Genomic DNA, 20,965 nt, shown 5'->3' with positions numbered 1-20,965 from the left:
AGTCGACGAGCCTGGACTCGGCGTACTTGTCATGTCGACCACGAAATGACAAGGCACAAAAGTGGTAGGTGCTCTTGAACACTCACCAAGTCCAATGAGAAACCAATCAGTCTTTTTTTTTTTTGCCCTGCTCCGCCTACATTGCCCGGCCGTCTTGACTTGCACGCCCCACAACAAGCGTGAAGGAAATATTCATGAAAGGGGCCTGGGATTGAGCTAATGGCGCTAGGCATCGCTTAGTATTACTATTTTATTTATTTTTTCAAAATACCTCCCCCCTATAGATCATCGAGAACTCCACACAACCGCGGTGCTTTTTCATCTTCGTTGACGGTTCGCACTAGCTGTAGTACGTAGGGCGTCGCAGTGAACGAAAGGCGCTGGCGCCAACAGCAATGACTGACGCATCTTCTATGGATGCAGAAGCGAAGAAGCGCGCGAAACGTGAGCGTCTCGAAGCTTGGCGACGTGAACAGGCGGCAAAGAAGCGCCAGACACCTGACGATAGTACAGGATCTGACAAGGGTACGAGGCAAGATGCAGTAGCGTCAGGAACCGATGCATCAGCAGCAAAGAGACGTACGCTCGGACTGCGTGGTACTGGATTGAGCCATGCAGGTGTGGGTTCTGGTGGCGGTGTTGTCAAGCCACGAATCCGTTTAGGTGCGCTGGATGACATGGATGACGATGCGGGAGAAGCCAAGCCATTGCGGCGCATTACGCTAGACACCGAGGAGGATTCACGTAGTCGTGCAGTAAATGAAGCTACTGCGGATGATCCTCTGGATGCCTACATGCAGGAACTAGAAAGTGAAGTCCAGCGCGAAAGCCATGAGCATGGCCATGATGGTGGATTGGAGGTGTTGATGGGCGATGACGAGGAGCCGCGAGAGGGAACCGAGACGCACGCAGATGACGACGTGGATATTGACTCGATTCGCGCAGAAGACATCTTGGCACTCGCTCATCGCGGGAGCAAGAAAAAGCATCTGCCCGCCGTCGACCATGCAGCCATTGCATACGAGCCATTCCGCAAAGCGTTCTATCATGCGCCGGACGAGATCGCCTCCATGAGTAGTGCAGATGCCGAGCGGCTTCGTGTGGAGCTGGATGCCATGTCGGTCCGTGGGAAGCATTGCCCGACGCCCATCACCAAGTGGTCACATTGCGGGCTGCCGGTGAACTGCTTGGACGTGATTAAGAAGCTCGGATATGTGGCGCCAACGCCGATTCAGAGCCAGGCGATTCCTGCGATCATGAGCGGACGCGATATGATTGGCGTAGCGAAGACGGGTAGTGGCAAGACCATGGCGTTTTTACTGCCCATGTTCCGCCATGTCAAGGACCAGCGGCCTGTCGAGTCAGGCGAGGGACCGGTGGCTTTGGTGATGACCCCGACGCGCGAGTTAGCGGTGCAGATCTTTCGCGATGCGCAGCCGTTTTTGCGTGCGTTCAACCTGCGAGGTGCGTGTGCCTATGGCGGCACGCCCATCTCTGAGCAGATTGGAGAGATGAAAAAGTTGGTCGAGGTTGTAGTAGCGACACCAGGCCGCATGATCGACTTGCTCACAGCCAACAGTGGGCGTGTGACAAACATGCAGCGCGTGACGTACCTGGTGCTGGATGAAGCGGATCGCATGTTTGATCTGGGATTTGAGCCGCAGGTCATGAAGATCCTGGGTCTGATCCGGCCGGACCGACAGACAGTGTTGTTTTCAGCGACATTTCCAAAGCCGATGGAAAGTCTGGCGCGCAAAATGCTGCGACACGAGCCGCTCGAGGTCATTGTCGGTGGCCGGAGTGTTGTGGCTGCCGAGATTCGGCAGATCGTAGAAGTCAGACCGGACTCGAGCAAATTCCACCGCCTCCTCGAGATCCTCGGGCAGCTGTATCATCACGATGAAGATGCACGGACGCTGATCTTTGTGGACCGGCAAGATGCCGCGGACGAGCTGATGCACATGCTGATGAAGCGAGGATACCCCACCATGTCGCTCCATGGCGGCAAGGATCAGGCCGACCGCGATACGACGCTCGCCGACTTTAAGGCAGGCATTGTGCCGATCCTTACCGCGACATCCGTTGCTGCACGCGGCCTGGATGTGAAGCAGTTGAAGCTTGTCGTTAACTACGACGTGCCGAATCATTTGGAAGACTATGTGCATCGCGCTGGCCGCACTGGGCGTGCAGGGAACCAAGGCACATGCGTGACATTCATAACACCTGAGCAGGACCGGTATGCCAAAGACATTGTGGCAGCACTGCGTGCGAGCAAGGCGACAGTGCCTCCGGAGCTTGAGGCGCTTGCGTCGCAGTTCAAGGAAAAGCTCCAGCAAGGCAAGGCACATGCGTCTGGCTCAGGCTTTGGCGGGCGCGGACTTGAACGCTTGGAGGCAAGTCGCGAGCGCCTTCTGCAGGCGCAGGCGTCCATCTTTATTGAGGATGAGGACGCCGATCCCGAGGCTGTGGCCGCGCGTGCCGCCGACGAGACTCAGCGGCTGAATGGGACTGACATCCAGGTGCGGACTGGCCCTATTCCCGAGGCGGTGCGTGAGAATCGCGAGCCTGTCTACACGGATGCGGACCAGGCTGCGAACCAGGCGCGTTTAGAAGCAGCTCGGCTTGCCGGCGCTGATACGTCGAAGCTGCAGGAAGTCATTGCGCGCATCAATTCTGTGGCAAGTCGGCGCCGCGAAGAGCTGGAGAACTCTCGACGTGCTCGAGATCCTGATGCGACAAAGTTCCATGCGATCTTCCCCATCAACGATTTTCCACAAAAGGCTCGTTGGAACGTGACCAATAAAGAGACGATGGCCATGCTCATTGAGTCGACAGGAGCTTCTAGTACGTGTTGGATGCGTGTGTTTGATGTGGCGAGCTAACTTTCACAAGTTACGAACAAGGGTGCTTTTTATGAGCGCGGCCGCGATCCTCATCCTGGTGATCCGCCAAAGCTTTCTTTGCTGATTGAGAGCAACGAGAGTTTTCGTGTTGAGCATGCGATTCGAGAGATCAAGCGCCTTTTGCTTGAAGGCACACAAGCGTATTTGGATAGTGAGTCACGCGCACCATCGTTGGGTGGGCGTTATTCAGTGATGTAGAGAGAGAGAGCATACACGACATCATCAGCAGGGTGCTTTAGAATGCGCATTTGGTCTGGTGTACTGGCGCGATGGAGAGTTGGTTTGCATGCGCCTTGCTCGGAACGCTCGTTGGTCGTTCACTGAGGTAGCGGTGGCTTTGAAATGGGAGGGGGGGGTGGAGGCAAATGCAGGTAACGAACGAGGACCGATCAGGGAAGGGGGAGGGAGGGGAGCGGAGGATGAGCGGGCAGAATCACGATGGTGACTACACAATCATGTACGGTACCGTGTTTAGCCAGCAACAATGAATAAGAAAGATTGTACTTATAATCGCATTGTTATTCACAAACTCTACTGCTCGGGCTCACGAGTTTTCGTACGTTGCAGCTCAGTGCGCAGAAGCGCATGGGGATTTTGGGGATAAATCATTAGGTTTTTTTTTGGTGGCTTTTTCTGGCGAGCCGACGTCGTGAGCCGAGGTCGTGGGTTTGGCGTACGCTCAGCAGACCGGATTGTCCGCCCGCCAACAAGGCGGCCTAACTCCGTCACCATCTGCAATATGTCGTGATCATCTACTTGCATACGCAGAAAAGTCTCGTTGGACTCATTTTCCTTCTCGACAAACGTGCGGTTTTGGGCTGCTCGCATCACGCGTGCCCGAAGCTCACTGCGGATCCGCTCGATCTGCGTTCGAAGTGCTGCATCGTCCCGCGATGAGGCATGGCCATCTGCATGTGACAAGATGCCGACCGCGCGCGCTTCATACGCAGTGGCCAGCACTGCTTGTGCATCGCGCAAACATAGCCATTGGGTGCGAATAATCTCGGCAAAGAGCGACGATGTGCATCCAAGCACGTAGGCATGCGGTCCGAGTTGTCGTGTCCGCTCGAGGACTGCGAGCGCCGTGTGTGGCACGTGGAATTTGTCTCGGAAGGCAAGCAGGAGCATATGGAGCGCAGGAGCAAAGAAAGGCGTCTGAGGTCCATACTGTGCCAATTCAATGTTCGGCGACGTTGATGCCGTCGTTGGGGCGCTCGTGTCTGACGTCCACACATGCGCCTCCGCCCATCTCCAGGCATCCACAGCGCTGCCATGCGAATGAATGTCTTGCCAGAGGCGATCGACGCCGCGATCCAGCTCTTCAGGCGATATTTGCGCTGCCAATCCTTCCAAACTTGCCTCGAATCGTGTGCCTACGCCGCCGCCACGAGCCGTCAGCTTTCGCGACCGAATGGCATTGCGCTCTGCAAATGCGCCAAGCTCAGAGGAAGAGGCTTGCATGCGCGGCACATCCATCTCCTGCTCTAGAAGCTCAAATATACGCCGAAACTGGGCTGATTCCGACGGTGTAAGTGCTGACGTATCGTACGTGCGTCGCCGCTGCTGAAGCGTTTTTGGCGTGCTTGCACGCTCATTTGCATAGAGAACATCGCGCGGTACGGACTCCGATGCCCATGTTGGCTTTTGCATGGCTGCATGGACGGCGCCATTGGGCTGTGGAGACACATCAGCCAGAAGCTCGTCCCATGCATTGCGGGGGCCTGTCACGTAGGCTCGATGCGATTTCGCACAACGCCACGCTGTCTGCATGTGTGGCGCCGCGCGTACGAGCGATCCCCCGAGCCACCACATGTCCATCAAACAAATCTCACTTGTATGCGAGAATCTGAATGTATCTCTTTATATGGACGAGGGGTCGTCACGAGCAATGTTCCACGCAGATGCCAAGCAAAAGACGATATGACTACAAAGGCGCTCAGGTTCAATAAGCAAGTCCATGCTCAAAAATGCATCGCAATTGGGATGCGCTTTGATTGTGGAGGTTCGTTGCCTGAGGTCCATTCTCCGTTCAGGAAGAGGAACGAACGAGCGAACCACTGACGCATCTTCAGTCCCTGTCTTGGCTGCGTGTGACTTTCTCTCGGTGATATGGCGCTTTTGGTCGTCACTGGTCTTCCATGCTCTGGCCGCACAACACGCGTGCAGGAGATCCGAGCGAACTTCGAGTCGCGCCTCGCGTCCTCGCCGACATTGTCGAGTGTACGTGTTGTGCAAGATGCCGACGTCCATGTGGACCGACATGTGTATGAGTGTATGTGTATGAAACCCGTGCCACTCCATGACTAACATCAGCCAGCGCAGCGCACTGAAGGGCGCGCGCGTGCTGCCTATCTAAGCGCGGTTCGTCGTGCATTGAGCACGAGCGCGATTGTCATTGCCGATGGTGGGGCAGGACTGAATATCAAGGGATCTCGGTACGAGCTGTGGTGTGCAGCACGCGAGCTTGGTCTTCGCTGTGCAACGGTACGTACAAGGAACTATTCGTGACACTTACGCCACCTGGCTCAGCTGTATGTGGCATGCACTCAAGATCTTTGTCGGGCGTGGAACGCGAAGCGGCGCGCACATGGCGAGCCTTGCTATACAGACGCATGGTACGTACGCGCTCCATCAGTCTCTTTGTATATAATTTTTTCATTTCTCTCGACTTACACGCTGCCCAGTCTGGACGAGCTCATGTTCCGATTCGAAGAGCCCACGCCAGAAGCTCGTTGGCATCGCCCCTTATTTACTACGACATCCGTCGGCTCAGCGGATCATCCGGAATGTTTGCCGACACCTCTTGATGCTATTTGGGACGCCATGACATTAGCACAAGTCCAACCGCCCAAGGCCGTCACAGCTGTCGTACGTATCACAGCATACGATTTTGTTCGCCACTTAGGGCACTCATTCCCTTCCCCTACTAACATCGACAAAAGCGGAAAAAAACAACCAACAATAGCTTGGAACTTCTCGATACCATCACACAGAGCGTACTGTCGGCGCTCACTGAGTACCGTGCCAACGGAGGCGCATTGACAGGGAGTATTCCGCTGCAGCTCACCCCGACCATTCCACCGCCTCCCATCATGTTCGAGTGCCCATCACTACATACGTTTCCTTCGCCTGCACGGCTACAAACGCTGCGGCGTCAGTTTGTGCGCGTGTACACAAGCAAGGCTGAAATCGCCGATAGTCTTAACCTGACGGCTCAGGCCGAACCAGAGCGGTTCATCGCACAATTGTTTACGTCATGGTTACAAGAAGCACTTTCTTCGAACAAACTCCATAGCTAATTACAAACAACGTTCATAAGAACAGACAAGACTCTTACGTATTCACCTTTTGGGAAGCCGCTGCGGCTGCAGCTGCGGCCGCGACAGCGCTCAATGACGCTAGATTATCCGGGTTGCCAGGTGCGTCCATGCCACTGTCATTCGTCTTGTTGTCTTCGCCATGCACACGGCTAGGCGGCCGTGGCGCATCACCCAGTGCCGCATGTTCAAGCGACGGATCCAGCATGCTCTCTGCACGTTGGGGTGGCATGCCACCACGTGCGCGCATCGCATTAGGGTCGTTTGGGTGGATCTGTGTGGGAGGACCTGGCGGCGGCATGCCACTGTCGCCTAATTGTGATGAGAAGTGGTTGGGAACATGAAAACCGTGCTGCTGATTGGCATTGGAAACCGCTTCAAGGAGCCAGTACGGAGCGCCGCCTGACGCGGCCGCCGCCACAGCTGCGGCTGTAGCTGGATCCTGTGCCTGTTCTGCCGTGTCGTGCATGCCCCCTTGGCTCTGTGCGTGCGTGGCATCGTGCTGGTCCACACCACGCGGAGGCGCGCCTGGCGCACCAGGATGTTGCTGTGCAAATGTTGGGAGTAGGGTAGGCGCATGCGACGCGGGGCGATCGATCGGTAGAGCCGGTGCATTTGGCACGGCTTGGTGGCCGCCAAGCGCACGCAAGGCCACACGAAGCGTGTCATTATCGCGTTTGAGAATCTCGATGGTTTCGATCGCCTCATTAAACCGGCGGCGATGCTCTTCAGCGGCAAGCAACGCGCTTTCAAGCGACGCCGCCTTGCTTTCCAGGTCGGCAATGTACTTGTTCTTGCGCTCGCGGAAAACGCGCTGAGCATTGCGATTCTGCTCGGCACGCCGGCTCGTACTGAGGGTGCGCGTCATGCCTGTCTTCCCCCGCGCGCCGACGAGTCCTGTCTGCTCAGATGTGAGGTGCTTGTTCTGCTCCGAGGTCGGGCTTGCGACCGCTGGTGGCGGTGGCGCCATGCGGCTTTGATCACTTTGAACACCTGAGGTATCACCATAGGCACTCACATCATGCGCTGTGGGGTCAAATGGGCTTGGAGCGCTGTGATGCAGCGTCGGCATGCCGTTGTGGTCAAGCCCGTGTCCGGGGTAGGCGGGTGGCGCAGTGGGTGCCCATGACAGGGAGGGGGCATCGACACTGTTGTGTGGTGATTCGTTCTCCATCCGCACATGTTTGGATGAACGAGGATTTTCACTCATGTCGTCTCCTCGGCCCTTGGAAACGCGCGGGGAGGGAGTATGAGCACTGTTGGAACTGGGATGTTGGTGGTGGAAGTGGTGGGGATTGGTGGAATTGTGGTTCTGCTCGTGATCTGGACGGGAAGCTGCATTCGCTAATTGGATAACTGCTCCGAAGGCTTCGTCACCCAGCGGTGGTGGTGGCGCAGGAGGGCCGTGATCCATGTCTACCTATGTTAGCATGCTCTGTTCGTCCTCCAGCATGACACTCTACGCGTCGTACGCGTCTCCACTCACCAGCAACCGTTCTCCTCGAATTTGCTAAGGATGACAAAAGGGAGGTGTAGCAGGTTTCTGGGATAACTGCTTACGGTTGCTGCTCACGGCGTACTGTCCCCGTCTGCACGCGCTTATTTCGGCCGACATATTGGCCTGTCTGTCCGAGAGGACGTGGCGAACATGTGGCCAACTTTTGATAGTTCCAGTAATAGCCCAGATCATATGCACCTACTAGACCCATAATGCATGTAAAGCAACTTTCTGGCACGGACGAAGGTTTTGTCTGGTTGGCTATTTAAACAGAATCGGGAATAAACGTATTTGGAAAATTTGGCTTGGCTTGGCCGCTACCCAGCGCGTGCCCGTGTGGCGCTTGGCCGTCTTGCCAACTGTGGGGCAGGGATTCAAACCGATCTATCAGACGTGGCATATGGCCGAAGGCGGCGAGTGATAGGGTTGGGAAATTGATCGTGCTTCTCATCAACATAATTTCACCCTTGTCCAAAACATTTACCATAACGAAAGAAGGAATACCATCAATACCGTCATATCGGCTATTGGCTCCCGCTGGCCCCGTAGAACGCGCTGTTGAAGAGTCCATTATCAATACTAGAGCATGCCTGACTTGCAGCGGGCTTTGCAGTTTCAGGATACCATGCCAAATGAGAGTGGCTCGGTGTCGGAACTGCTCCTGCTCCTGCTCCCGCTCCTGATGATTGCCGTGGCATTGATCTTTATTCTTATCGCGCCGTTCGTCATGTACTTGATCCTTAGGTTTCGGCCTGGTATTGCTCTCATGGATGGGGATGGGCCTGTCCACGTGGCCTACGAAGAACAACTGGAGTCTTCCGGCGCCTTTCAACGCGCGTATCAGCGGTGGCTTGAGCAGGTGGACGATGCAACGCGTGCAGGCTACGAGCTTGCGCAAAGGTGGTGCTCCAACCATCCTCCCATGCCTTCCCGGGACACAGACATTACAATACCTCAATTTTTGGGGATCCAAGAGAAAGGCGTAAGTGCGTGGAGTTTCGATCCCGCATATGAAGCAAACCAGGGTGTGATGGTCTCTGCACGCACTGAGATTCAGTTCTTGCCCGATAGTCCAGGTATGGCGCCTGAGGAGGGCGGTGCTTGTACTATTCAGAGCAACTTGCCGTTGCCCAAGAGCAACGAGGTATACTATTGGGAGTCGAAAATTTTTCAAAAGCCGACCAATACAACTATCGCCATTGGTCTCAGTACAAAACCATACCCTACATTTCGTTTTCCAGGCTACTGCAAAAATTCTGTCGGTATTTTCTCCCAAGACGGTTTCAAATGCTACAATCACCCATTCAATGCACAGTCTTATGGCACACCATTTGTCAAGGGCGATGTAATCGGTGTCGGTTTCCGCCCACGAACCGGCTCCGTTTTCTTCACGCGCAATGGCGTGCGAATGCCTGAGGCCTTTATTGGCCTACAAGGCTACAATCTGTTCCCCACCATTGCTGCTGATGGCGCTGCTGAAGTTCACGTCAACTTTGGTCAAGCTGGTTTTGTTTTCATCGAAGCAAATGTGAAGAAATGGGGGCTTGCACCTATGGTCGGTACTTTAGCACCGCCTCCTGCTTACGGACAGGACAAAGACAGCGTTCTTATTGAGGCAAGCAATGCGCCAAGCACCTCTGCGCAGCTTGCAGCTGATGCACGTACTGGCGAATTGGTCCGTGTACCTCCCTATGAGCCGCTAGTCCGCCCTGCTGTTATCAACGAGCATTCGGATTCGGCTTCTTATCATGCGCCCCTACCTGGCCTTCAACGAGCCTTGTCCTCGCAAGGAATTCATCTTGATACTCTGAATATGAACGATCCTGATGATATGTCTCAACCGCCACCTTATTTTGAACGCGGCTGTGGTTCCCCAGTGCTCGAAATACGCTCGCAGGAGTCCATTGAACATCGGGACGAAAATCAAAACGAGAACCGCAGCAGAAGCGAAAGTGATGATGTTCGAGCTCGTCATGGTGCAATGTATGCGTTCCGTAACTGGGTTACGACTTGGCGTCGTGCTAGACGTGATACGTCCTCGGGTACGCCCGAAACTCCTTCTACTGAACTCGTCGGTGTGACCATTGATTAGTGTATATATAGAATCATATGAATCCTGTACGACTATTGTGTCTGTGTGTGTGTGTGTTTTTATTTTCAATGCTTGTTTCTTTTTTTTCTGGCTTGCATTGGGATGGAACCATAAGATTTTGAGTGCGTGTTCAAATCTTGATCTCGCTCGTAAGCCGGAGTTGCCGTGAGACGCGTCCCGACGATTTGTGGTCATTGAACCACAAATAGTTAGTTGGAGTCGCAAATCAAAGGCGAATCACAAGGAGGAAATTCGTCTCCACATGCATGTATGGGCGGCTGCAATTCACCGTCACACTAGCTCGGTGGGACTCAGCTGAAGAGACGGTCTTTGACGTCGATGAGCCATCGACGTGCATCCTCGCCGCGATGGAGTGGCCGGCGTGAGTCTAATCAGGTTCCTTTTCCCGCCCTTGGGACACATAAACCATGGGAACAATACAGCATTTTGCGTAAACTGGGACGAGGAAGTTTCGGTCATGTCTACGAGGCCATTCACATGCCAACATCGAATGTCGTGGCAATCAAGCAGATTGCTTTGGAATCGAGTGATGCCGATAGTGAAGCTAACATGCAAGACTTGCAAGAAATCCAGAGAGAGATTGCCAGTCTCGCTCAGTGTCAGGACAGTCAGCGTGTGACACGTTATTTTGGCAGCTTTGTGAAGAAATATACACTATGGGTCATAATGGAATTGATGGATGGTGGTTCCTGTCTATCACTCTTGAAGCGCGGTGGTGCCCTACCTGATGAAGTATCGGCTGTCATTGCACGAGAACTTGTCCTGGGTTTAGATTATCTACATGCACAAGGCATTATTCATCGAGACATCAAGGCAGCCAACGTGTTGTTAACTCGGACTGGCCAAGTCAAACTAGGTATGTCAGCTACCGTGGTTCCACTTTTTTTTTGGTGCTTGTGTTGACTGCTGACACTCTTATTAGCCGACTTTGGTGTAGCAACTCAGCTTATTCACCGCGGATCACACCGCAACACACTTGTTGGTTCGCCGTATTGGATGGCACCGGAAGTGATTCGGCAGTCGATGTACGATGCACAGGCCGACGTTTGGTCATTAGGCATAACGATTATGGAGCTTGCTACAGGGCGACCGCCCTTGTCCGAGTACCATCCTATGCGAGCCATGTTTCTCATACCTAAAGCGACGCCGCCCCGTCTGGACGTAAAGAAGCATGATCCCGGCATGGTCCGCTTTCTGGACCGCTGCCTCGTAATGAGATCCAAAGAAAGGGCCAAGGCGCACCAGCTCCGCACAGATGCATGGATTGAATCGGCTGGGCCATTGGATTTAGTGCGACGCACCATTGAGGCACGTGGTGTCTCAAAGCCTCCGGATACGAGCCTGTCGCTTCACGATTCGACTTTGCTCGACACTAGTGTCATAAGCGAATGGGCGTTCGACACATCGGGTCCGTCGGTACATCAAGATGTGTCAAAAGTGCTTGGCTTGAATGTGGGAGTCCCTGCTACGCAGACGGCGGCTTTGGACAAGCCCATTCTTGCCAATCCAACCACCCCCGAAGAGTCAACACCACCGCCCCTGCAGCCGCCCTGGCCTGTCACACCTAGCATGTCCCCTGCACGGCAGCCATCGACGCCGTCACATCGCCATCATCATGATTCCCACGCATTTGTCACACCCCGCTCTCAAATTATGGATTCACCAACGAAAAGTGCAGCGCAGCGCACGCCACGTTTGCCTGTGCCAGATACCCCCGCGAGAATCCAGCTGGCGCTGGAACAGCTTGCATTTCTCGCAGGTCAAGATGCAAGTGAGCTTGCGCCAGTGGCACTCGTGCACCAGCTACACAGTTTGCTTAGCCAGCTTGGGCGTCATACGCCAGAGTATCTCGACATGCTGGTGGACATGTTGACGGATCCGACCGCCAGGGAAGGCGACGCGCCGCGCATTCCTGCAGCACGTTCACGGCTTGCTTCTCTCTTGTTCGAGCGGTGGCATGAAGCACTTCAGGCGCGCTGGAATGTGCTAGACACCAATCCCTCTTGAATCATTCGCATACATACAATATGTCAACCAGCTCCTGCCTATTCACAAACGCCGCTGAGGAGTGCAACGGGATCAATTACATCATATAGTTCGTCTTTGTGTCGGTGCATGCGATGCAAGTGTTGGTGATGATGATGTTGGCCGGCCTGATAATGTTGCTCTAACGCCGTCGATAAGGGCGTGGATAATGCTGGCTTCATTTTAGGGTCATGTGCGAGCGACTCGCTCAGTGCGCGTCGATCCAAAAGCCGCAGTGGCGCTAGTTGATCAAGAATCACCTGGTTTCGTACGGCGTCGCGTTGCTGTTGCTGTCGGAACAGCTGGGCCTGCTCAAAGTCTGCATCGGGCGGCACAGCGAGCGGCACGGCGTGGGCCGCCAGTTTGGTCGTTGCACATTCTCTTGCAAAGCGCGCCAGCGCATCCTCGTCGGACCAAGACTGGCCTGCGCCATCGATGCTTTCCTTGCTACACGAGAGTGATGCAGTGGATGCTTCTGGTGCCAGGAGACGTTCCAATGGGCCTTGTCCAAATGGCTCGACGATCAAGTGAGGCGCAAGGTCCAAAACCGCCATGATATCGCGCATGGTGATGCGCGAAGCGCCAGCCGTGGAACGCGCGTGCTTTTTCGTATACAGAAAGGTGCGCCGCAATATATTTTGGAGGTAGTCATGCAAAGCACTCAAAGCCACGGCTGCGGCATGTGCATGCACGCCACCAGACAAACCGGCTTCGATGGCCGAAAGTGACATCCGGTCTTGCAGACTGTGTACATCGGGCAGCACTTGTGACTCAATACAGTTGGGAGTCGCCACACTGCGTTTGAGCGCTTCCTGCATGGTTGTCGAAAGACGTGAGCGGATCGACTCGGTCTGCGCGGCCGTCTGCATCGCCGACAAACGCCAGTGCGATGCGCCGATGGCCAGCTTGATTTCTCGTGCGCGACGGCGCTCTTCAACAGCGCGACGGCGTTCATCCTCTTTCCGTTTTTTCTCCAGTAGTTCAGCGCCCGCGCCTGCCCACACTGAGGCGGATGTATGTGTGGAGGATGCACTTTGCTTCGAGAGCTGATCCAGCCGCTTGCGCTCATCGTCGGACAGACCTGCATATAGATGGCGAAGTCGCTTGAGCCCACGGCTCGCACGACCGTCAACAGGTGGCTCGGTTTCATCATCAGACTCATCTGTGCTGTCATTGAGCACGGCTCGTCGGGGTTGAATGGGGCTTGTTAGAGCCCGTACACTCGCTCCCGTGCCAGACGCCGCCGACGCAGATGAACCTGAGTTTGCTTCAGCAAGAATGCTCAAGACCAATGCATTGTGCAGTGGAACACACTCTGATGGAAGTTTTGCCTTGACACGATTGTGAAATTCCGCACGATCGATAGCCGCTGTGCACAGAGCACCAAGTAGTTGCCAGTACTCGTCAGCAAACGATCCGAGCTTCTCAAAGAGCCGCACCTTGACCGCGCGTGGATCCACAGCCATGCCTAGCGCACGCAGTGATCCACCACCGCCTGCGCGTAGACGTGCCATGATCCGAGCTGGTTTTCAATCGCGGTGGTGGGCGTAACAGGTGTGTGTGCGCGTATGTTTGTGGTGGGGGAACTAGGTGTGGATAGACGTTCGAAGCAGCATTCATTCTGACCATCTCCACAATCGTGTTGTCCTTACTGGTCATGTGACAGAGTTTCTCCACACTGTCATACCACGATAAGACGCCCTCCAACCGCCCGCACACACGCTTTCATGACATGCTTCGATACGAACGTGACACAATTTCTTTTTCTACAATGTATACGTGCCTCTATATCATCACACACTTAGTTATCTGGGACAATGCACACGAGATTGTCACTGCCTGCTCTGCATAGCAAGAAGGCGCTCCAAGGCACGCTCCGTCCGGTAGTTGCTTCGCTCAAGCGCTTTCACTACACTTGACCTGGAGAATCCCATCTGGCACAGCTGTCGCACCGGCCCGATATCCCCAGGCATGGCTGGTGATGGGGCGCGATCACTGGCTGGCTGCGGTGGCGAGAGCGGCTTCGTGGGACTAAAGTGATCGTCAAATGCATCGCGCGGGGCAGTCGCCAGGGCTGGTGTTGATGCACCCGTCTGTGGCATTGATGCGGACATGGCGGGGACAGCCGTCGTTGTTGACACTGAGGACAAGCCAGGCGTTCCACCCGCCGCTGCGCCTGATGCCGACCTAGCGCGAGGTGCCACAACCTGAGAGGATGTCTGTAAATACGCTGGCATGACACCATGCGGCGATGACGTGCCTGCGGGTACTGCTGCCGCTGATGGCGGCGTACCTGCGGCGACCTGCGCCGGTTGAGTCTGACCTGAAGACTTGTGAACAACATTGGCCAGCCCCATATGAGAAAAGGCTGATTCAAAGTCGTCTTGCGCTGGACCGGACATATTCACATTGGGTGTCTGGGGCTCAGACGTGGACGGCAAAACAACCGTCGAAGCAGACGAAGGAGGAATGCTGGACGCCATGACATCCGCCGCGGGCATAGCGGCTGCATTAGCGTTTGGCGAACGTGGCTCCGGTGGCGGTAAATCAATGACTTGTACGGGCATACCGGGCTTGCCCTTAGGCACAGAAGCAGGCGAGTGCCAACTTGACGCTGACATGGGTACCTGCTGCTCTCTTGAAGCAGGTACCGCCGCCTTGGTTCCCGGACCAGTCATCGCTGATGGCGCACGAGTCCCAATTTTGCTTGTGCCGTCACTCTGGCTAGGGAAGCCGCCAGGAAGAGGCATCGCATCGATGTCATCACGCGATGTATCCCCGCGGTCTAGCCGATCAGCTGAATCGTACTGAATTGCATCGCGGAACTGCATCGCATCTGGCTGTTCTGGCCCGTACGTGTCCTGCTCGCCATCGTCGTTAGCAACATCAGCGTGCTTGCTACCACTATCACCGTTCATTGACAACAGATTGGTGGGCCATAGGAGGCATTGGCCTCGGCATCAGTTGCGCCGCATTGGGTGCAGGCGATCTCAAGCCATTTTGACCAGCAGTGGCAGCGGCAACACCAGCTCCAGCCGCCGTGAATGAGTCAAACCCATACAGCGATTCAAACCTATCAGGTTCCTCAGTCTTTGGCGACGTACTAAATAGAGCCTCAAATGGATTCATACGTCGGCCAGATGATGATGGCGTCGATGCCTTTGGCATAGACTGCCGAGAAAGCGCATCGCGTTCCTCTCGTGCAGCGGCAAGCTGTTTGTTCGTCGTAGCTGCCATGCCCGCTTCCTTGAGTGATTCCTGTTCAAGACGGTCCCGCTCCTCACGCAATTGCATTGTTTGTTCCTGCAACTCTGTTAGTTGCCGTTTCAGGCTATGAGCAGACTCGCGGTCCTGCAGGAGCCGCTGCTCGAGTTCATCACGCTGCGTTCGGATCGCGCTCAGCTCGCTTTCCTGACGTATAACGTCTTGACGAAGCTTCACGATTTCAGCGTCCTGTGCCTGCACCTTGCTTTCCACCTCGGCTAAGGCGGTTTCTTCCTTCGCAAATGCAATCTTGGCCTGCTCTAATTGGCCCTCCAGTTCTGCCAACGTTGTAGCTTGAGATGCGAGCGTCGACTTAGCAGCGGCGTGGCGTGTCTTTACATCGTCCAGCGCCTTGTTCGACGAAGTGAGCGCTTCCTCCGTCTGTTCGTGCCTTGCGTCACGCACAGGTGTAGGCATAGCAGGCGGCGGCGCACTGAAATCGTCATCAAACAAGCTGGGAATGTTTTTTGAGGATGTGGCATGGGGTTTGGCGTTGGACGTCGGGGACGAGGCCGCTTCGACTGCATCGAGTGCTGAAGCTGCATGGGAGCGTGTGGCTGGAGGCTCTGGCGCTGGCATACTCGTAGATGGCAACACGGTGTTGGGCACCGTGCCGAATGCAGATGCAGCCTCTGACTTGGACATCGTCGGAGGCTCGTCAGAGTCAAGAAGCGAGAATAGTTCCCGCTGTGTCTCGGTTTGATTGACATCGACGGCCTGAGGTAATGCCTGTGAGCGCATGGATGGTGGCATCAGCGACGCTGGTAGCTGCTGTGGAAGCTCTTTGCCAGCAATCCTGTCATTGATCAGATGCATCGCGACAGCAAACTCGTCGCGAGAGAGGGAGCCACTTTGTGTCAAGTCGGCCAGATCCCACACATGCGCAAGCGTAGATTCATCGAGCCCACTTTGGAGGAAAAATGGCACAACAACATTGCCTTCCACGAAGCCCATTCGATCTGCATCAAGCGAGTCGAAGAAACCATCATATCGTGCTTTGTCGGCCGGCAGAATGTCCCAGCCCTCCGTTGATGGTGCTTGTCGAAGCACGGGTGACGGCTGCGTCGTGGAGCGAGCTGGAGTGGCCGTGTCCAATACCGGCGCACCACCCATGTACGAGTCTGCCCCGGTGTGCTGAGGCTGGATGGGCGTGGTTGGTATAGTAGAAGGCTCACTGGCTGCTTCGTACAGGCCGGGCGGAAGCGTCGCTGGCAGGGATGCGATTGTGCCATTCATAGTGCCTTGGATGAAGTGCATACCAATGATAAAGTCCGTCAAGTCAAGCGCACCCCGCTGCTTCGTGTCAGCCAGGTTCCAGATAGCGCCAAGCTTTGCATATGGCAATTTCGACTTGAGGAACACGTCTTTGGCCTGTTCACCACTGAGCACACCATTCTTTGGGCCAACCATAGCAAAAATGCGAGTAAATCGGGCCTTGTCCTCACTCGTAAGAATTGATGAGGACGCCAAATCAGTAGACAAAGGGACGCCCGCTGAACTCTGATACACAGGCGGAGCACCGGGCGTGTGAACCGCCTGCTCGTTCACACTCTCACCGCGCTGGGCTCGCGCAATGAGACGCAGAGCCACACCGAAAGCATTAGGAGTGAGAAACCCATTGTTGCCATCATCAGCAACCGACCAAATCTGTCCGAGTGTCAAAGTTGGTAATTTGAAGCCCTCAAAGAATTTGACTGCCGCGTCGCCAGACACGACGCCCGTGTTTGTAGGATCTGCTTTAGCATACAGCTGCGCGAATGACTGACGCTCTGCTGGCGTCAAATTCAGCGTGGATGCGCCCATGCTGTTCGTCGTGCAGCAATACACAACAGAAGCACCAACGCGAAAAAGGTTAGTTGGTACAAGGGCCGAGCCGCAAGTCCAATTCGTACCGCCGTCGTTGATTCGGCAGCCCGCGCTCACTCCCCACGTGGCACTTTCCTCCGTGCCGTAAAGCAACGGTCGAGTCACCACCCATTTCCTGACGCGGGTGGTGGTCAATTTAGTAACATCTATGCCTACAAGTTACAACTGAACGCACGCCACGGCCCTACAGTTTGCGCGTCGGACGGGTCGTTAAGGTCATAATATCCAAACCGGCCGCTATAACACTGAGCTTCGGCATTTTGCCCGCTCGCATTAGCGCCACAGCTTGTACCATCATTGGATCTTTCCACATGCTGATCACGTTAGTCACATTGAAAAACATACGTAGCAACCCCGATGACTCGGTCATCTTTAGCATAATATGCAATAAACTCAGCCTCATCAGGCTCGCCATCCACGTGCATTTGATTGTAGCCCACACCCGTGCCCGCATACCGAAGGGGCGACGTGAGTCCCGACCAGAAAACAGGTACGTGTCGGTATGGATGCAGCTTGCCGGTTGCGAGAGTGCGGCCGATATCACGTCCGTGGTTGCACGCAACATTCCAATGCTCGATGCGAACCACTCCAGTATCGGACGGGTACGCTGCAATATCCCCACCGGCATACACGTTTTGTAGCCCTATCACACGAAGAGCCGAGTCAACTTCGACGGACCCATCTGCTCGAAGATCGGGGAACGACGGCGAATTCCGCAAGAACTCTGTCGCCGGCTTTGCTCCCGTAGACATAAGCACCAGGTCTGCGTTGAGAAACAGCTCTGGAGAGCCTCGTGCACGTGGCTGTACTACAACACCACGTACATGGTTGTTCATATCAGTCTCGATCCGAACCACATCAACGGCATTCAAAAACCGTAGTGGACGTTCATTCATGATAGCTGTTTGCAAGCCACCGCCGACCGAACGACCTAGTGGGCCCTCCAAGGGGACATGCGTCTGACCCAAGAGCGTTACTTTCGCATGTTTCGCCAAAGCAATGCCCATCTCCAATCCAATAAAACCAGTCCCAATAATAACAAGCTCGGGTGATGGGCGCTTCTTGAGTGCCTTTGTGATGCTCTGAGCATCATCTAACGAACGAAGGACGTATACGCCCTTGGCGTTCGCACCTTCAATTGGCAAGCGGCGCGGGACTGATCCCGTGGCTAGAACCAAATTATCGTAAATCACGGTATTACCACCGCGAATACTTAGCCGCTTCATGTTGGTGTCAATTGCATACACATAATTTGACAAGCGCAAGTCAACGTCGAGTGTCTCGCGCCAGAAAGATTCATCACGCACAAGAGCATGTTTTAATTCAGGTGCATATGCTTTGCTGAGACGTGGGCGGTCGATCGTAGGGTAAGGTTCAGCCGTAAGTACAGTGATGCGACCCTCATAGCCGCAGCGTCGCATCTCTTGAACAGCATGCAACGTCACCGCACCACAGCCAACAAACACAGTATGTGGACCAGAGCGTGATTGGGATGATGAATGCTTGCAAGGCTTCCAGTTTGATTGATTAAGAGCTTCATAATCCACAAAAATATAAACCTTGCCATCTTCTACTTTGACCTCGAATGTTTTGAGAGGCTCAAGAGCAGGTGCATCTTCAATGTCACCTGTCATCACCTTATAGCAAGCACCATGGAATGGGCAGTACAGTCTGCCTTCATCTGTTAAAATTCCTTTCGTTAAAGAAAGCCCGTAATGAGTACACTTAGAAGTTGTGGCATAATAAGTTCCATGGACATTAGCGACCAATGCATTCACAGGCATATCCGTGTCACCGCTCAACGGCACTTCCGTCAAGGATCCGACAGGCATATCCCCAACAAGTCCCGCAAACACACGCTCCTTTGAGTTTCCCATGATGGCGGCCTCTCCCTTTTTTCCCGTTTGTGCGAGACGAGTCGTAGGTAATGATGTTCAATGAATGGCCTCACGACGTCTGCCTAGCCTATATATGTCGCCGGACACTTACCCCCTCCCCCACATGGATGCGAACCGGGCGAGTAAGAATAGTGTGGGTGCAAAGCAGCCACGTGCGTGGACGTGCGGGGGAAGTCGACAAATTCAAGCGTCCATGGGTCGGTCTGCTTCATCGACCGATCGGAGCAGATGGCAACTGCTCAGATCGGGGGCTTACAAACACAGAAACATCGCTCAGAACTTGAAACAGAGCCCACATTTCTATGGCTTAGCGGTGGTATGAAGAGGCGCTCTACGATGTGTCTGTCTCCATCGCATCGGCTTGTCCAGTGGTTGCAGGCTGATCAAGTTGAAGAACGTCTGCAAGTGTTAGAAGATAGAAAACACGTACCTTCTTTCACAATCATATTGTATATTTCTTCCTTCGTGAATGCAGTAGTGCCACGAGCAAACTTATAGCTCTGCTCCTTTTGCGCACGTTCATTCGGCCTGCGATAGTTGCGCAGCATTTTTGTTTCCTTCTCTCGGATTACACATACATCAACATTAGAACCTGAGCCAAGGTCATTAAAGATGCCTGCCTCAATAGCAGCCACAACAAGATTCACAGCTTCTTGTTCCTGTAGGCTGTCAGCTAAACACGGCATTTCAAAAAAATTGCTCACATACCTCCATTTCTGGGCGCCATGCACTCTCAAAGACAGACATCGCAGCCAAGGAACCAGAACCCATGGTCACATAGGGCAGCTTATCTGTAGAGCCATGGGGTGCAATTGTGAAGAGCTGTGGGCCGGTAGAGTCGTAGCCACCGAGAACAAGTGCCGCACCAATATAGCCCTGGTATTGAAACAGCCTCTGCTTGAGCATTGTCAAAGCAGCAAGCACACGAGGACGTTTCCGGGTATGCAATGCATGCAGTTGCATATTGCTCGAGATCAGGTTCGTCACGAATTCGGTATCGGCAGCAGTCCCCGCACCGCAGCAACGAATGCTATCAGTTATGTAGTGGATTTTTTCACAGTTTTTATCGGCAACAATCGGTCCTTCTGTCGCTCGAGTATCCGCGCCTAGCACGACGCCATCCTTGTAGATCAAACCAACAATCGTAGTGCCTGTGCTTGTCGCTCGCGGCACAGCATGTCCTTGCGCACTCAGTGAAGCATTGCGCAAATGACCAGAAAAGTCGAAGCCACTGCCTCGTTGTTCATTGATGTCAACCACACGCGTCATCACTAGGTGGGAATGTGGCCTTTAGCAATGCAGCGATTGCAAGTATGAATGGCTCTAGACCCTCCCTCTCGTGTCAAGCCATGCGACGCGCGGCCCACCTGCTCCTTGGTTTCGAGCTTGTCACGTGATCTGTTACATTGGGTGTCGTACTTGTGAGTATGCGTGTGTGTGTTGCTCTTGACGTTGGCGCGAGCGAAGTGTGATGAGTGTTGCGGTCGAACTGTTCAGCACGTCCATCCTGGGGAATCCCGTTACACGCTCAAGACACGATAGATATGTGACTGTGTTGACAGCTTATAATGTATGTACTCTGCAGAAATTTGTTTTAACAGCATCCAGATTCCCTTTGTGTGTTATGACTTGGCGTCTGATGAAGCCGCAAAAAAGCGGTGGCGAAACAAGGTGCGTATCTGTCGCTCTAATTCTCAGTCACACAATCCACTGATCCCTGGGCTTTTAGTCCACAATGAGTGGGCAGGAACCTTTGAGGAGTTTGAAGAGGCAGTTGAACTTGGTGACCTAGAAGCATTTTTGCGTCTCGATACCAACGACAGGAGAACACCTGCAAGTGGTCTACCTTTACCTAAACAAGCGCAGCCACCGCAAGTTCCCGTTACGAATGCGAAGCTCCCTCCCGCACCCACCTTAATGCCACCTCTCGCAGCACCAGGGCGGAGCGTGCGCATCTTGCAAGACAATGATGACATCCTTTCGTTTCTGCCACAAGAAACTACAATTACTGACACTGAGGTCGATGCGTTGCTCAGAGAGCTAGAAAAACCTCTACCGCGTACAGCTCGACGCACATATAC

At 54.3% G+C, this 20,965-nt stretch overlaps 11 protein-coding genes across 11 annotated transcripts; 4 read left to right on the top strand and 7 right to left on the bottom strand.

Annotated features, from left to right (window-relative positions):
* Window positions 1-395: 395 nt before the first annotated feature.
* Window positions 396-3,101, top strand: MGL_3715 (uncharacterized protein; the record flags this gene model as incomplete). The annotated part of the gene is made up of 2 exons (XM_001729196.1): window positions 396-2,844; window positions 2,893-3,101. 2 exons carry the CDS (start codon window positions 396-398, stop codon window positions 3,099-3,101), a joined length of 2,658 nt encoding a protein of 885 aa, XP_001729248.1.
* A 333-nt stretch (window positions 3,102-3,434) lies between these two features.
* Window positions 3,435-4,721, bottom strand: MGL_3714 (uncharacterized protein; the record flags this gene model as incomplete). Its single annotated transcript, XM_001729195.1, has 1 exon — window positions 3,435-4,721. One exon carries the CDS (start codon window positions 4,719-4,721, stop codon window positions 3,435-3,437), a length of 1,287 nt encoding a protein of 428 aa, XP_001729247.1.
* Window positions 4,722-5,012: 291 nt separating this feature from the next.
* MGL_3713 (uncharacterized protein) lies at window positions 5,013-5,919 on the top strand (the record flags this gene model as incomplete). The annotated part of the gene is made up of 5 exons (XM_001729194.1): window positions 5,013-5,175; window positions 5,221-5,387; window positions 5,433-5,518; window positions 5,588-5,771; window positions 5,869-5,919. The coding sequence occupies 5 exons, from the start codon at window positions 5,013-5,015 to the stop codon at window positions 5,917-5,919; spliced, it is 651 nt and encodes a 216-aa protein (XP_001729246.1).
* Window positions 5,920-6,236: 317 nt separating this feature from the next.
* MGL_3712 (uncharacterized protein) lies at window positions 6,237-7,634 on the bottom strand (the record flags this gene model as incomplete). The annotated part of the gene is made up of 1 exon (XM_001729193.1): window positions 6,237-7,634. One exon carries the CDS (start codon window positions 7,632-7,634, stop codon window positions 6,237-6,239), a length of 1,398 nt encoding a protein of 465 aa, XP_001729245.1.
* Window positions 7,635-8,343: 709 nt separating this feature from the next.
* On the top strand, window positions 8,344-9,810 carry MGL_3711 (uncharacterized protein; the record flags this gene model as incomplete). Its single annotated transcript, XM_001729192.1, has 1 exon — window positions 8,344-9,810. One exon carries the CDS (start codon window positions 8,344-8,346, stop codon window positions 9,808-9,810), a length of 1,467 nt encoding a protein of 488 aa, XP_001729244.1.
* A 498-nt stretch (window positions 9,811-10,308) lies between these two features.
* MGL_3710 (uncharacterized protein) lies at window positions 10,309-11,838 on the top strand (the record flags this gene model as incomplete). Its single annotated transcript, XM_001729191.1, has 2 exons — window positions 10,309-10,687; window positions 10,754-11,838. The coding sequence occupies 2 exons, from the start codon at window positions 10,309-10,311 to the stop codon at window positions 11,836-11,838; spliced, it is 1,464 nt and encodes a 487-aa protein (XP_001729243.1).
* Window positions 11,839-11,876: 38 nt separating this feature from the next.
* Window positions 11,877-13,370, bottom strand: MGL_3709 (uncharacterized protein; the record flags this gene model as incomplete). Its single annotated transcript, XM_001729190.1, has 1 exon — window positions 11,877-13,370. One exon carries the CDS (start codon window positions 13,368-13,370, stop codon window positions 11,877-11,879), a length of 1,494 nt encoding a protein of 497 aa, XP_001729242.1.
* A 318-nt stretch (window positions 13,371-13,688) lies between these two features.
* Window positions 13,689-14,687, bottom strand: MGL_3708 (uncharacterized protein; the record flags this gene model as incomplete). The annotated part of the gene is made up of 1 exon (XM_001729189.1): window positions 13,689-14,687. The coding sequence occupies one exon, from the start codon at window positions 14,685-14,687 to the stop codon at window positions 13,689-13,691; it is 999 nt and encodes a 332-aa protein (XP_001729241.1).
* Window positions 14,688-14,763: 76 nt separating this feature from the next.
* MGL_3707 (uncharacterized protein) lies at window positions 14,764-16,923 on the bottom strand (the record flags this gene model as incomplete). The annotated part of the gene is made up of 1 exon (XM_001729188.1): window positions 14,764-16,923. The coding sequence occupies one exon, from the start codon at window positions 16,921-16,923 to the stop codon at window positions 14,764-14,766; it is 2,160 nt and encodes a 719-aa protein (XP_001729240.1).
* A 247-nt stretch (window positions 16,924-17,170) lies between these two features.
* MGL_3706 (uncharacterized protein) lies at window positions 17,171-18,818 on the bottom strand (the record flags this gene model as incomplete). The annotated part of the gene is made up of 2 exons (XM_001729187.1): window positions 17,171-17,300; window positions 17,332-18,818. 2 exons carry the CDS (start codon window positions 18,816-18,818, stop codon window positions 17,171-17,173), a joined length of 1,617 nt encoding a protein of 538 aa, XP_001729239.1.
* Window positions 18,819-19,215: 397 nt separating this feature from the next.
* On the bottom strand, window positions 19,216-20,153 carry MGL_3705 (uncharacterized protein; the record flags this gene model as incomplete). The annotated part of the gene is made up of 3 exons (XM_001729186.1): window positions 19,216-19,283; window positions 19,315-19,543; window positions 19,593-20,153. 3 exons carry the CDS (start codon window positions 20,151-20,153, stop codon window positions 19,216-19,218), a joined length of 858 nt encoding a protein of 285 aa, XP_001729238.1.
* Window positions 20,154-20,965: the final 812 nt, after the last annotated feature.

This window comes from Malassezia globosa, assembly GCF_000181695.2.
Source record: "Malassezia globosa CBS 7966 chromosome Unknown mgl_sf_10.1, whole genome shotgun sequence".
In the NCBI taxonomy this organism is placed as follows: domain Eukaryota; kingdom Fungi; phylum Basidiomycota; class Malasseziomycetes; order Malasseziales; family Malasseziaceae; genus Malassezia; species Malassezia globosa.
The sequence above is the reverse complement of the archived record's forward strand: the minus strand, read 5'-3'. Positions and strand labels throughout refer to the sequence as shown.